The sequence below is a fragment of the Lepidochelys kempii genome, chromosome 3, assembly GCF_965140285.1.
Source record: "Lepidochelys kempii isolate rLepKem1 chromosome 3, rLepKem1.hap1, whole genome shotgun sequence".
Lineage (NCBI taxonomy): Eukaryota > Metazoa > Chordata > Testudines > Cheloniidae > Lepidochelys > Lepidochelys kempii.
The window spans coordinates 209,810,970-209,826,040 of NC_136382.1; the positions used below are offsets into that span (position 1 = coordinate 209,810,970).

At 45.1% G+C, this 15,071-nt stretch overlaps 1 protein-coding gene across 4 annotated transcripts in view; it reads left to right on the top strand.

Moving 5' to 3' along the window:
• The window catches only part of ANAPC1 (anaphase promoting complex subunit 1), a 65,978-nt gene that overhangs the window by 7,100 nt on the left and 43,807 nt on the right, over nucleotides 1–15,071 (top strand). For 2 of the 4 annotated variants that reach the window (XM_073339909.2, XM_073339912.2), the window contains exons 7-13: nucleotides 4,129–4,202; nucleotides 6,266–6,444; nucleotides 7,437–7,657; nucleotides 10,106–10,315; nucleotides 13,868–13,963; nucleotides 14,461–14,551; nucleotides 14,655–14,720. In XM_073339909.2, coding sequence (XP_073196010.1) covers nucleotides 4,129–4,202; nucleotides 6,266–6,444; nucleotides 7,437–7,657; nucleotides 10,106–10,315; nucleotides 13,868–13,963; nucleotides 14,461–14,551; nucleotides 14,655–14,720 — 937 coding nt within the window. The remainder of the gene's footprint in view (nucleotides 1–4,128; nucleotides 4,203–6,265; nucleotides 6,445–7,436; nucleotides 7,658–10,105; nucleotides 10,316–13,867; nucleotides 13,964–14,460; nucleotides 14,552–14,654; nucleotides 14,721–15,071) is intronic. The other 2 variants (XM_073339910.2, XM_073339911.2) reach the window with 2 other exon arrangements.

Sequence of the window (15,071 nt, forward strand, 5' to 3'; positions counted from 1 at the left end):
TTTGGTCTGAACTCTGCCATCAAGCTCCTTTGCACGCGTCAAACACAGTATTAGACTTTCAGCTTCTGGAGGCAATATCCCTCCTTACATGAGCTGGAGACTTTGCTCTGCTTCTGATCTCCTGGTGCGAGACCCTCCTTGGTGACATGTCAGTGTGGGCTCTGTTATGAAATTAAAGCCTATGTTGTAATGCACATACCACAAGGGAAGAGTTTATTTGGCAATGGGAAGGTGTCTGTGGTCTGTGTGTGTGGAGAGAGAGCAGCCAGCAGGAACGTAGGGGTATGGTAGTTTTGTTGAGGTAAGGTCGAGCACTTCTTGCCTCTTTATATTTAAATCTCCACTTTAATTGTGCATTAAAAATGTTAGTGTATAAAGTAGGTGTTAAAAATTGTAAATGGATTACTTCATCCACCTTGTGTCTATAAGGAAAACTCCCACAGATAACTTGCTGCATGACTTAGTCTGGTGGCTAGGGCTGCACTGCTATGTATCTGGCTACATGTTAAGGCTTGCGGGGGTGGGTGAGGGGAATAAAAATGTTGATAAAGCTGTTTTGTACAGCTCCAATTACTGTAGCACTGTTAAGCAAATGCAGGCGAAGGTGTTAAGGCTGTCTTGGGTTCCATTGACATTTACAGCGATGTGCAGGGTGCAGACAATGGACACACAACTAGCATGGGTATAAATAGCATGTAGATGGTAGGGCCCTTCACTGCAGTGTGTAGTTTCGTGTACCCTACATGCCATGGGACGTGTCAGCACAGTCTTACATTTATTTACCTTGGATACATATATGTAAACTGGATACATCTCCCTGGCAACTCTCCATTCCCAGTTGTGCACCATTTCTGGACTCTCACCACTGCTTAGGCCTCTGCACCCTATTTATTAGGACATTTGGCAGTACAGGAGGTGGGGTTTAAGCATCTGAAAGGGGTCAGGGCTTTTGGGGAGTTGGTCAGAAGGGCTTGGAAGCTGGGTGGAATATCAAGAATTTGAAGGGAGAGGCTTGTAGAGGCTGGGGATGATCCTGCGGCCTGACAAAGGTCCGAGCCTCTTTTCGCATAGCTTCAGGGGAGGCAGAGTAATATTTTACCAGACCTTATTATTACGAGGTTCTGTGATCTTTTGCCCTGGGACTGCGGTCACAGTAATGGTGGTGGTTGGGAAATTCAGTCAGGAATAGACGAAGAAAGAGCAGCTGGCTCCTTCCCTAACTCCAAGACACTGGGGATCAGCCTGAGAACCCCTTCTCTGACCTCAGTGTGTGCTTTCCTCCGTCAACACAGCCAGGGATGGATTAGGATTCTGCCCCCAATCAATAGGTGTAAAGCAGGCCGGATAATTATCAGAAATAAAAAAAATGGATTTTTAAATTTTAATTAAATACATTTTTCTTTCTAAAAATAAACCTGTTTAAAATTAAGTTTTAAATTGATAGCCCGTGTTAAGGCCTAAGCTTACTACAGTATATTAAAGTCATTTATAGTCGATTAAAGATCCATATTCAAGTAGCACATGTTTGCTACTGAACTTTTAAAGGAAGTCAAACCACTGAACTGGTGGAAGTCACTGGCTAAGCACCCAGGACCAGAGTTTGTTGAAGTGCTGAACAGCTTTTGACAGTAGTTGCCTCTTCTGCAGGTGCAGAGAAAATAGTTTCTTCCTTTCACTTTATTCAACGAGCTCATTCAAAGTTGAGAAACCAATTGGGAGTTTAAAAAAACAAGGAAGCTTGTTTTCCTTTTTCCATCTCTGAATGAGAGAGTGAGATCATCTGGTTCTAAAATCTTGAAAAACATGGTGACCAGAACAGTCCATTCAATTCGCTAACTACAGGTAATACGACTTTTATTTAAAGAACCAGTTTTAAATGCAAAACATGTTTGGATGGTAAAAAAATAAGCTGGTATCCAGGACTTTTAGGGTAGGTTTATTTAATAAAAATAATTGTAAAATGCTGTTTTTGTGCTGTTTTAATTGAATTCAAATTTCCATCCAAATGCAGCTTGATTCAAATCAAGAATAAAAAAACATTCTTGTAAATAAGCGTGGTGGGGGCACTCATCTCAGGTGCCTCCTAATGGCTAGGTGTGGTACTGCAAGCTTTCCCACTCCTATGTGTCCCTTGTAGGTTGCTGATTTCGCTAGGCAGGTCTTCAGTGGCTCAGCCCTCTGGCCAAGTCACACAGTCAAATGGATGAACCCCTTCTGGGGTAACAAAGGTCCAACGAGGACTATCGGTGTGCCCTTGTTAGAGTCTTCAGCCCTGTCTCTGGGCCCTTTAAATCCTGTTCTTCACTTAGGCTTTCCAACAGAGCCTTGCCCTCTTCTCAGGGCTTAGGTCACTTCCCCAGTGGCCGGTGGGGTAACCTGGGCCTGCCCATTGTTCCAGGTCCAAACCTAGGAACCCTATAAACACCATCCACATACTGCTGCCTTTAATTAGTTAATGCTATTCCCTGGGCCTTCTCCCATGTAGCCCTCTTCTCTTCCCTCTTACCTTGGGGCAGAAGTTCTCAGATCCTCTTCCTCCTCACTGAATGCCAATGCCACCTGGTTCTCTCTCGAGCTCCTCTGACCAGCAAGGAGCACCCTTCCTCACTCCTCTAGTCCCAGCCAGGAACTGACCTGCTCAGGCCTAGCAGCTCCTTTTATCTGATCCTTTTATCGAATTGGCTGCTTTAGTCCAGCCTCTCTAAAACCGACCTTCACTGCTCCTTTTGTTGGGTGGAGTGGGGTAAAGTGTGGTAGTATCATGGGGCCTCCAGCAGGGGGCCTTCCAGGGCCATGTGCACCCGGTCACAGTAAGAAACCTGGTGTTCACCATTTCCCAACATCATAAAAAAAGTAAAAATCAAGAATCTGAATAAATGTATGGTTAAGCTGCATAATTGCTTAAATAAATGTGTATAGACATAGTGAACCTTCCTGTTTAGCAAAAAAAATACTGAATGTCATGTAAAGGCTATAATCATACTTGTCAATCAACTTATTTTAGTGATTACCAATCAATGAGACTCAACCTTTTCTTTAGGAAAAACAAGAAGTCCAAATGCAAAGCAGGATTAAAATAAATTATTTAAATCAATGTTTCCTGCACGCCCGTTTAAATCATGATTGACATTGGCATAAAGCCAGGTTACGGCATTGGTTGGACCTAGGGAGTGGCTTGCTTAGCTGCCTTGGAGCTGTGTGCATCCATCCCAGAGTATGGGTTCTTATTTTTAACCATGCTGAGATACCACAGTGAGAAGTGTTCTCTAAATAGCTAGGGAGTGACCCATCATTTAGCAGTCTGCATTTCGAAAGTTTTAAATTAAGAACTTCCACTTTTTTCTGACTTGTGAAAGTCATGTGTTCTCCATAAGGACTGCATGTCTAATCCAGTTTGAACATACAAAACTGAGCTGCTTTTTGGTTACTGGCTATCAAAGTCCATAAGAATAGAAAACCTTTTTCTCTAATCCTATTGATGTTTTTTTAGAAAACTTCCCCTGTGGCATGTGCTAAGTGTAAGAGGAGTCTTTCTGGTGGAAAAAGCTCAAAAATAGTAGAGTTTAGAACTGCACTTTGGAGCACGCACACCACCACTTGAAATCTAGTCCTGCCTTACACTTTGTAGTAAAAAGGCAATCGTACACAAAATGTTTCAGCTTTCAAATGAGATTTCAAACTGACATTCATGTTAGTTGTGGTCAGTAGGGATCTCTTGGCTCTTCAGTCTTTGTGTTCTGCCACATTTTTATCTGGTAACTCCATGTCTGTCTAAATTTCCCTTGCAATTTCTGTTGGATTCCTCATTTCCTATTCTGAACTGTTAAGCATTGCTCTGTGCTGTTAAATAGCTGCATCATGTCAGTGGAGGGTGAAGTGTTCCAAGTTATATAGTAATATCAGTTTAAGTTTTCTAAGATGCTCAGAGATAAAGTGTACTAGAGAAACAAAGCTTGGGGGGTTTTATTGATGAGCCACACAATCTATAGTTAATGGAACATATATGTCACTTGTTTGTTTTTGAGGAGTTGACTGTTAAACTTGCAGTGGGTGTTTGTGATCCATCTGTTAGATTTTACAGCTTGTTAACACTTGATTTTTAAATATATTTTTCCATTTCCTTTCCAGAGAACCTTTGCCCACTATGTTCAGTATGCTACATCCTTTAGATGAGATAACACCTCTTGTCTGTAAGTCTGGAGGTAGGTTATCTTTTTTAATTAAAAAAAAAATATAAAAAATGAAAATCCATAAATAGAAATGAGTCATTCAGCTGCAATATTATTGAATACAGAATTGACTGTTTACCTTCCCTGTCTTTATAGTCTATAATTACAATCTAATGAATGTTCAAATATCTCTTTTAAGAATTTAGAAATGGATTATTTTAGCTGCTTATCTGTTAGGATTTCATGTATGCAGTGTTGTTGTAGCCATGTTAATTAAATTAATTTATATTAAGTTAATTAATTTAGGATTTCATGTCAGTTAGGATATTTAAGGTATCTAAAAAGACCTCTTTGAATGGCTGGCCACCGAGGAGGGATTCTATAAAGGAAAGAGAGAGTTGCTATCTTGCTTGGTTACATTTGAAACCTTGCTGTCATTGAGCTGTGGTGATTGACCCGCATGTTACTTGGTCTGGAGTCATGATACGCACATTGCAGCTGACTCCCCATGCTAACTACATCCTTCTTGAAATTATAGTGGAGTTGTAGCTATAGTTAAGATTGAGTTTTGCTTGTTGTTCAAAGGTTAATTATTCTAAGTGCTTTAAAATCCACATGCTTACTTGGATTGCCTTGAAAGCTGCAAGTCCTCTTGGGGGACTTGGGGTGGGATAGTGGTCTACATTTGGGGTGGTTTGAGCATCCATGGGGCCATCTTAATTGGGGCCTCCACCATATTACGGTAGGAAATAAACAGGAATTCTTGCCTTAAACACAACATAATGGTAATAGAAAAAGTTTTACATGTGTTTGGCTGCTTTAGAAACATCACTGTCTGGATTTGTGGGCACAAAGTCGCGAATGACATCTGAAAGTTCAGTTTCCTGAAGCACATGGGGTTCAATGTGTGTCAAGACTAGATAATTTTATTTTTAAACACCTCACCGCCGGGGCTCCCTTTCTGCAGGGGGTCCTGAACAGGTGCCCAGTTTGTCCGTGCCTTAGACATCCCTGAGCAGCCATGCACTGTGAGTTCTGGCCTACCCTGGACAGGGAGGGGAAAGGGGTTTGCAGGGGGTTCAGGCCAGGAGGAAGTTGTCAGAGTGGGGGATGTGGGAGGTTGGTGGTAGGGAGAAATGTGGGGAGGGGGTGCCTGTCATCCCAACATTCAACTCCCATTTGAAGTTGCATCCCCAGCCTATTCCCTCTCCTCTATTCCAGGCAGGACAGTGGGGGGTGTAGGAGGAGATGCCTCCCATTCACAGCACCATCTCTCATGGTAACAGCTAGAGGCCAGAGCGAGCTGTGTCCCACAAAAAGGGAGGGGGCAGGAAAGGGATGGGCCAGTAGCAAAACCCCAGCACTGGGGAGGGCCAGGAACCCCATGGAGATATAGTGATGTGCTTTTCAGCTGTATAGCTCAAAGCACTCTACAAAGGAAGTCAGCATCATTATCCCTGTTTAACAGAAGGGGAAACTGAGGAAGAGATCGGGGACATGTCCAAGGTCACCCAGCAAACCATTGACAGAGCTGGGAAAAGATTAATAGATTCCAAGGCCAGAAAGACCATTGTCATCGTCTGGTCTGACCTCCTGTATAACACAGGCCAGAGACCTGCCCCAGAGCAATTCCTAGAGCAGAGCTTTTAGAAAAACATCCAATCTTGATTTAAAAATTGTCAGTGGTGGAGAATGCACCACTGCCCTTGGTAAAGCTGTTCCAATGGCTAATTGTTACACTTACAAATGTATGCCTTATTTCCAATCTAAATTTGTCTAGCTTCAACTTCTAGCCTTTGGATTGAGTTAGACTGTGTTCCCGGCTAGATAGAACCCAGGTCTCCTGAGTCCCAGGCCAGTGCCTTAGCCATTAGGTGGTAATGCCTCTTATTTACACTACTTTGAAATGACTTGGGTACAACAAACTGTGGCCTTTTCCATTGGGTCTGACTGCGTAGCTATATACCCTTAACTGCCAAACGCTCCCAGAGTGGGAATCTATACGGGAAGAACCAAAGTTGCAACAGAAATGGGGCATGAAATGGTAGCTTTGTGTAATTAATAACACTATTACAGAAACTGTCCTTCTGATTTAGATGGGGTTAACCTGAGCGCTACTTCTCTAGCAGGTGTGTTTGGCTCGGCTAGAGTACAGTATGTTGCTGATTACACACTGCGCATCGTGTTCCTCAATGAGGAGCCTTCCATTGTGATGACCTATGACACCGTTCAGAGTTTGCATGCTGTCTGGGCCCTTCGTAGAGTAAAACCAGAGGTAAGAAATAATTGCTGACTTAAAGATGGAGGTTTGTGTGTGTGTGAAAATGCATAATACCTGCAGTCCGGTCCGTATAATGGATAGTGTTAAACTGATAAAAACAATGGAGCTTCTGAGGAGCAATTCCTCTTTCAATTCTCTCTCCATTCCAGAATTAAGGATGCCGGGTTTCCCAAATGCTTGTTGATGTTTAAATGCCTTAAGCAATGGTGGCTGTTTCTGGGGTGTCTGGGTGGGCATAGATATACCTGCCACATAAATGATGGGTGAGAAACGACATTTGTCATCATGCCCCTTTGGCTGTCATCCTGGCAATCTGGTGACTGAAGATCTGCCAAACCTTTCAGCTTTCAAACAGCTGTTGTTTAAAACAAAGGCAACAAACAACTGGCTGCCATTAAGAGCCAGGTGGAAAACTTGTGGGAAAGAGACAAACAGATGAAGGGAGTCAGGGAGTGCTGACCCCTTGCCTGCCTTCCTTCATCCCCACCTGCTTCTCTCTAGGCCACGGGTAGGGGTCCCAGGAGTTTACCCCATGGCCCTTGTGCTCCTTCCACTGTGGGTCTAGTGGCCCTGTTGAACCTTTCCTGCGTTATTTTCTTCATTTTTTTTTTTAAAAGCCAATAAAGGGAGAATCTACCTAGCCTTGCTGCTTACTGTCTTCCTCTCCCTGCTCCATGCAGGAGTCCTAGGGGAGAGGCAGACGCCCTCCCCACCATTCTGTGTGGCTACTGCATGAGAGCTACCCCACTTAGGGCTTGACTGAAAGGACTGTGTCCCTGGAGAATGATCATATCTTCAGAATCTGCTGCAGCGTTACTGACTAGACTAAAGGGTTGAGAAGTCTAGCAGCAAATGCGTCTGAGCGTGTGACATCTAACTTGAGTTGCGCTGACTAAGTAAACAGCTGGTCAGTGACCCCAGGGCACTCGGGCTGCTATGACCCACTCATGTTCCTTATGACGTACAGCTTCTTTTGTCTCTTCCAGGAGCAAAACACAGTCCTAAAGTTCTCTGAGCAGGCGGGGACGCCTCAACACATGGCCACCAGCAGCTCTTTGACCGCCCACCTCAGGAGTCTCTCGAAAGGAGACTCCCCCATGGCTTCCCCTTTCCAGAATTATTCCTCTCTTCACAGCCAGAGTAGGTCGTTGTCGTCGCCCAGCGTGCACTCCCGCTCCCCTTCCATATCCAACATGGCGGCTCTTAGGTGGGTGCTAATGGGATTATGTGTTAACTAGTAGTGTAAAAGATGAGCACATCTGATGCAGGGTGAGCAATAGACTCAATACAACATCTAAAACAGTACCGATCTATCTCACTTACTTGGCTTCCGTTATCAGTGTCCAAGTGCCTTTCAGTCTTCCATGTATTGTTTCTCTCAGTGTCCCTGTGAGATAGGGCGATGCTATTATCTCCATGTTATAGCTGGGGAGCTGGGGCAGAGAGAGACCAAGTGACTTGTCCCAGGTCAGAAAGAGAATCTGTGGTGTAGCTGGGAGCAGAATGCCGGTCTCCTGAGTCCCAGTGCCACTGGGCTATCCACCCTCTCACCTGCGCTGCCTCGGAGCGGGTATTGAAATTCATATGCATGGCAGTACTGAGGCGTGGGAGACAGTCTTCTTGACTCCTGAACACTCCTTTTTCTGTTGATTTTTCCAGCTGATCATTGCAATGGTGCCTGATTAACTCAGTGAGAAAGCTGGCCACATCGCCGTGCTGTAGACAGGCCAAAGTGGCAGCGTGGCAGCTCTTCCAGTCAAAGTTCAGGAGTCCGCTGCTTTCTCCCTATGTTCTGCTGATTGTCAAGTCTTATTTTATAATTCTTGACATGTTTTTATCTTTACCATTGGGATAAAATTGTCCCAAATTGTCAGCCATTGCAAATAAAGGTTCTGGCTTCAGGGGATAATGGCTGACTTTACTTTATGGAACAAGCTGAAAGGATTTGAAGTGTGAATTGACAATACTGAACCATGTAAGAAACATAAATGTATCTATGTTGGGTGTTTCTGGCATCGGTATGCGTTGTACCTTGCCGCCTTCAGTATGTTGCATAAGCCTCTGGTATTTGTGCTGTCACATGCTGGAATATCTCCAGTTAACAGGGAGGGTTTCACAAAGGATTAAAAACAAATCTCAAAATTAGGGTAGTTAGAATTTTATTCTCTGGGTAGTGTCTCCCTCAGCCAGATTACTGGTGATATTTGCCTATAAATATGGTATATTTTTGCTGCTCTTGCCTTTGAAAGGGCGACCAGAGAGCAGCCCACCCCATTTAAAAAAACAAGCGAAAAACCTCCTCTTGGTGTTGGAGTGCTGGCCAGCCCTGCACACTCAGTCTGTGCTCTTTGCGTCAAGCTGGGTTCTTTCCATTATGTGCATCATCACCAGTAATAAGTGTTCTGCAGACCAAATTTGGTCCTTCCTTGCAGCCCCCTTGCCTTCAGCGGGCTACACATGTGTCACTGAATGGAGTTGAGTAAACAACTCTGGGTTGCAAACTGGAATCAAATCTCGGTTGTGTAGGCTCCACAGGATTTTCAGGAGTAAAAAGCAGCAAAGCCATATTTTTTTGTCACTAAGTCAGCAGATCTGACACATGTAGATAGCTGACTATGAAGGTGCCATTTAAACATAGTTGCTTTTTTAGAGTAGAACTGTACTGTAAAGGTGTAGACCCCATCTACAATCACAGCCTTCTCCTTGAGATCCTGCTGTTGCAGCACAGCTTGGCACCTTTGCTGAAGTTAGTCCAAGGGTATGGAATTTGCTCCCCCAATATCACTGGTTCATTTCTCTCTCTTGTTTTTTGTGTGTAACTGCCTCAACTTTTTTCATATGTTTTTATCTTGCCCGTCAGTGGTTCTCATCTCTAACTTCCCTGCAGTCTCTTTTCTAACCCTCTTCACGTGGTTGATCTCCTTCCCTTCCCCTCAGTCAGTTGTGTTCATTTTGAGTTTATGCTGACTTCTTAAAACTAGTTGTATTGTGTTTAAATATCTCGCACAGCGCCCTGTGGGCCTTGGTAGGGATCCTGAAGTATTTTAGAAACACAGAGTGATGCACCTTAGGTCATTCCGTCCTCTCCATGCCCACCATATGCCTTCAGCAGCCATTCTGCCGCATTTTTCTGGAGCAAAAGCTCAACATCCTCTGTGCGCTTTACTGTCTTGTTACCCACTTTCTTACGTCTCCCTCAGGAAGCCCCAGAGAGCTTGATTTCCTTCAAAAATCATCCACTTGCACTTTAGATAAGTCCCGTGCATGGAGGTCGGGCCCTCCACTTGCAGCACAGCTCAAGATAGAGCTTTTAGCATAAACACAGAACCGCATTTATAGTCGGTAATATTCATACTGGGCAGGCTGAGGATAGGTTTTCACTAACCAGATTGTGCATTATGGAGATTTTTTTTTTTTTTTTAATTTTCCCCCTCCTTTTGAAGCCTCTGCCAGAAGTATTTAGCGAAGTATTTGGAGGGTTGGTGTGTTCCTTTGAGCAAGTGGGCTGGTATTGAATTAGCAACTGTGAGAAAAAATTCCGTGCTAGTGTGCAAGCTCCCTGGCTCCCCTTGTGGAAAAGTGTTCTGCTCCCCACACCTGAGCATGCCCGACTTTATGATCTGTTTTCAGTCATGGCCCTTGTCTGTCTTTGCAGCCGTTCTCACTCTCCTGCCTTAGGGGTGCAATCTTTCTCCGGAGTGCAGAGATTCAATTTCTCCAGTAACACCCAGTCGCCACGGAGGCACAGTGCGAGCCATTCTCCAAACAGTGCTTCCAGTGACTCCTTCCTTGCTCCAGAAACTGAGCCAATTGTTCCAGAGCTGTGCATAGACCATCTGTGGACAGAGACCATCATGACCATGAGGTTTGGAAGCTTATATTTGGGTTAAGTAGACCTGCATTTCCATTGACAAAGACTAAAGTGAAATTGTCCTCAGTACAAACTTTTTGCAAGCCGTTGCCTCTTACAGCAGGTGTGTGTACTACTGAGTACACCATAATGTTTCATAACGAAGGATCGTTTAGTATTGTTGGGTAACCTTTTCAAAAGTGTCTAAGTCCCTCTGTCAAAAACTACTTCAGAGACTAAGACTCAGTGACAGTCAGGCTCCCAAGCCACGTCTACACTACAATTAAAACCTCAGGGCGTGCGTGTGTCAGCAGACTCCGGCTCCCGGGACCCAGGCTCAGGGGGCTGTTTAACTGTGCTGTAGACATTTGGGCTCGGGCAATGTCTACCCCGCGGTTAAACAGCCCCTTAGCCCAAGCCCTGCAAGCCAGAGCCAGAGTCAGCTGACATGGGCCGGCCACAGATGTGCAATTGCAAGTATAGACCTACCCCAAGTGCCCAGCTCACTTTTGAAAATGGGACTGGGCACTTTTCAATGTTAACCTCTCTATCCTGTAGCCTTCTGAACTGGATTATTGTCCCACTGGATCTAATGAGCTGAGCAGGGTTGTGTCTGATTGCTGCTTTGATGTGAGACCTTCAAGTAGCAGTGTGCTGCAGAAGTGGTGTGGGTGGTTCAGTAGGTATCCCTCTTCGCAGGAGGTCAGTATTTGAACCAGTGCGTTGGCATGGGTTATGGGGCACTCTGTTTTTGAAGATGTTGTCTGTTTGATGAGCTATCAAACTGTATCTTTACCATCTGGAGACATTAAAGGTCCCATGGCTCTTTTAAACAAGTTATCATATTAACCACAATGTCTTAGCCAAACTCTGATTTGGGTGATTACATTCTGCCTATCTAAATTCTTCTTCCTGTTGGAAGGGGATGAAATATTCTTCACTTTTCTCCCAAGCTGTAGTCTGCTGTTAAATAGCCGCTGCATTCCCTCCCAACTATGAGTAAATTCCTATGTGCATGGGAGTGGCACCATAGATCTTGAGTATATGGTAACAGGGGTAGTAGATCGTCAGTTTTTACAGATAGCGTCCGCTAGGATTCCAACTCTGGAGTCTCGGCTCCATCTGATGTGGTAGGTGGAACATCTTGACCTTAGTTTTGTGGTCCTTAAGGGTAACGGTAGTTGTATAATGCAAATGCTCATGGATGGGTCATCAGCCAAAGGGATTGAACCTGGAACCTAAAAGCATGAGCCTCTACTGTCTTTCAGCTCAGAGTCAGGTCTGTCAGCACAAAAGCTGTAGCTGGGTCATTGATCATTATCTGATCCAGCCACTAGTCTGGGGACAGAGATCCTAGCTGCGTAAATGTGAGTTACATGCTCCCCCGGCTGGGAAGCTCATCCCAAGTGCTTGAGATGTGCTGCAGCTGAAATCTCTCTACGCGCCACCACTGGTAACAGGACACCCTGGCTGGGTTATCAGCAGTAGAACAAGAGCTCTGGATCTGAAGGCATGACTGTCTCCTGCGTGGGGAAATAGAGACCTGGTTTCAAATCCCTGCTGCTCGCAACCCATCCGAGAGAGTTATGTTCCAATTGGGTCGAGTGCGAGCTAGTCCTTCCTATTGGCAGTCATGCCTCAGTGATAAAATGATGTCATTTTGTTAGTATCTGACCATAATTGTCGTCTCTTGGCACGTTCTTATTATTTTCCTGTCTCTGGTGTTTACAGTGCCTCTCAGTATCGTCTGTGAATGTAATTAGCATGCTCTTTTTCTCCTAGAGCATTAGTGAAGATGCTAAATAAAGAAAGTAGCTAAAGTCACAGCATCATCATGAGCGGCTTTGAGTGCTGCTGCGGTTGCACTTGGCAGAATACCGAGTGAGCTGCCCGAAGTGGAGATATTACCAATGGTGGTATCATTGCAGCCAATGCCAAGCCATGGGCTGAAGCTTTCTGCCTGAGGGGATCCTGTGGTTCTAGAGCAGAGGTGGGCAAGCTACTGCCCGCGGGACCCTCCTGCCCGGCCCCGGAGCGCCTGGCCTGGGAGGCTAGCCTCCCCCCTCCACACACAGCCTCAGCTCACTGTGAGCTCCTGGGCAGCACAGCTGCAGAGCCCGGCCTGACCTGGTGCTCTGTGCTGCACAGCTGCCTGTCCTGGTGCAGCCACGCCACCAGCCACCGGTGCTCCAGGCAGCACGGTAAGGGGGCGGGGGGGTTAGATAGAGGGCAGGGGAGTTTGGGGTTGTGGTTGGGGGTGTGGATAGGGGTCAGGGCGGTCAGATGACTGGGAACAGAGGGGTTGAATGGGAGCAGGGGTCCTGGGGGGGGGCAGTCAGGACTGAGAGGACGGGTTGCATGGGGCGGCAGGGGGCAGTTAGGGGACAGAGAGCGGGGTGTGTGTGTGGATGGGCAGGGGTCCCTGGGGGGGCGTCAGGGGACGAGAAGCACGGGGGGGTTGGATAGGGTGTGGAGGCTGTGCCACGCCCAGCTGTTTGGGGAGGCACAGCCTCCCCTAACCATCCCTCCATAAAAAGAAAAGGAGTACTTGTGGCACCTTAGAGACTAACCAAGTTAGTCTCTAAGGTGCCACAAGTACTCCTTTTCTTTTTGCGAATACAGACTAACACGGCTGTTACTCTCATCCCTCCATACAATTTCGGAAACCCGATGTGGCCCTCGGGCCAAAAAGTTTGCCCGCCCCTGTTCTAGAGGGTTGGATCACAGCTCGTGCAAGAGAGGCAGTGCAGGACCAGTTCCTGCTTGAGCAAAATCAGCGTATGGATCTTATTGCCTTTGCCATCAGCACCAGTTCGGAGGGATGACATTCATCGACAGTTTGTGGTGGGGCACATGTGCCCAGCTGGTGGCTGGGAGCTTATTCCAGCCCGCATGAGAAGTGATCAGTGCTAGGATCACCAGGGAGTCAGCTGGGCATGTGCAAGATACTGTAGCAGCAGCGCTTACATTGTAATAGGTGAAAACTTTACCCGAAAGTTGCTGACCAGGCAACTTTCCTCCCTTTGAAACCAGCACTATCCTTCATTATGATCATCTCCTAAAGTCCTTTAGCCAGCTTGACACCAAATGCCAACGCTACTGTTGAGGTCACTATACAAATTCTAATGCTATTAAGTGATTGAAATTGGTGCTGTTCACTTCAAAGAGGACTTCATGCAGATACTGCAGGCTTTTGGTGGGGGACAGCTGCCTTTGAGAAAATATGACCCAAAGGTAGAAACCTAAGTAGAGCAGTAACATTTGGAATCAAACAGTAAAGTAAGGATAAAACAAATCTGACACTAGGGTTGGCCTGTAAAGCCTGAGCCCTGAGTGCCTAAAACTAGGGAGCATGCAGGTTGGGATCTAGGAATGCTAATTTCTAGAATAGTGACACACATTGGGGTGGGCAAACTCTGGCTGTCCAGTCCACTGTTCGGCTGATGTCCAGCCATGTGTTGCAGCTTGCTGTGCCTAATATTCTCTTCAGTAACACTCTTCCACTGACCCTAGAGCAGTGAGCCAAAGCACTATGCTGATCACTGCCTCTTGTTTCAATATTGACAGAGAGAAGAATTCCCAAGCCTCAAAAGTGTTTATTACAACTGACCTTTGTGGACAAAAGTTCTTGTGCTTTTTAGTGGAATCCCAGCTCCAGTTGCGGTAAGCATGTGTGGGTTTTTCTGGGTACCTGTGAATTGCTGAATAAATAAACTAGCTAGATATGGGATAGTGAAATCTGTTACATTAATGCGATGTATGTGTCTCTCTGTCCCATGAATGTTTGCAACTATAGCCTATACAAGTTTGCGCATTTGAAGAAAACTAAGATTAAAAAAGAATTCATTGTACTGCCAATGGTATGCTTGTTTTTCCTACCCTAGACCCTTGGAAGTGTTCTCGGTAATTGAACAAAGATTTTTACTTTGAATGATGTTAATTAGCAGCAGAAAAACCAGCATTCCTCATATTAGAGATTCTGTAGAAACAGTATTATCTTGTGTTGAAAAGGAGGGAATGATACCACTGTGAAAATTAGTTCCCATACATCACTGGTTTACTATCCTCTCCCTCTGTCATAACGCCACATAGGAGAGAGTCTCTGGTATATAACGTTTTTGGTTGAATCTTTTTTTTTTTTCCCCCTCCCAAATATTTAGCTGTGTAAAGTTTCAAGAGAGTAACGATAAGTCACAGTTGATCTTTGGTTCTGTTACCAATATACAGGCAAAGGACGCAGCCCCTGTAGAGGTAAGTGTGTATGTTAAATATAGAACCTTGGTGTACTTTCAGTTTCTAAATATAGTGTTTACTAAAATATGAGATGTTTTAACGCACTGTTTGGTATTTATAGAGCATTGACACATTGCTGGTTCTGGAAGGCAATGGAAACTTAGTGCTGTATACTGGAGTGGTTCGGGTACGTACTGTCATGTAGTCAAGTTAAAATTATTAGTACCCCAAGGTAAACACGTTTGAAATTTCCTATGTCACAACAGGGCTATTGTAACTTCTGTTACCAGTGTCATGTCAAGTGTGTTTGATATGTAGTAAGCTGCTACAACAGTTACTGCTTTAGGCCATTTTAGGAGACTTCTGACATCAACTTCCTGGGGAGGTGGGCAGATCCTTGGATCAAACCTAATCAAAAGCAGGAGCTGCTGTCTGATTTGCCTTTTGCAGTGCTGGAAATGTTGCTCTTGAGTTATTGACACCACAGAACAGTTTGAAAAGCATTAGGTTTGGAGATAATGTTGCTTGATGTGTGGTT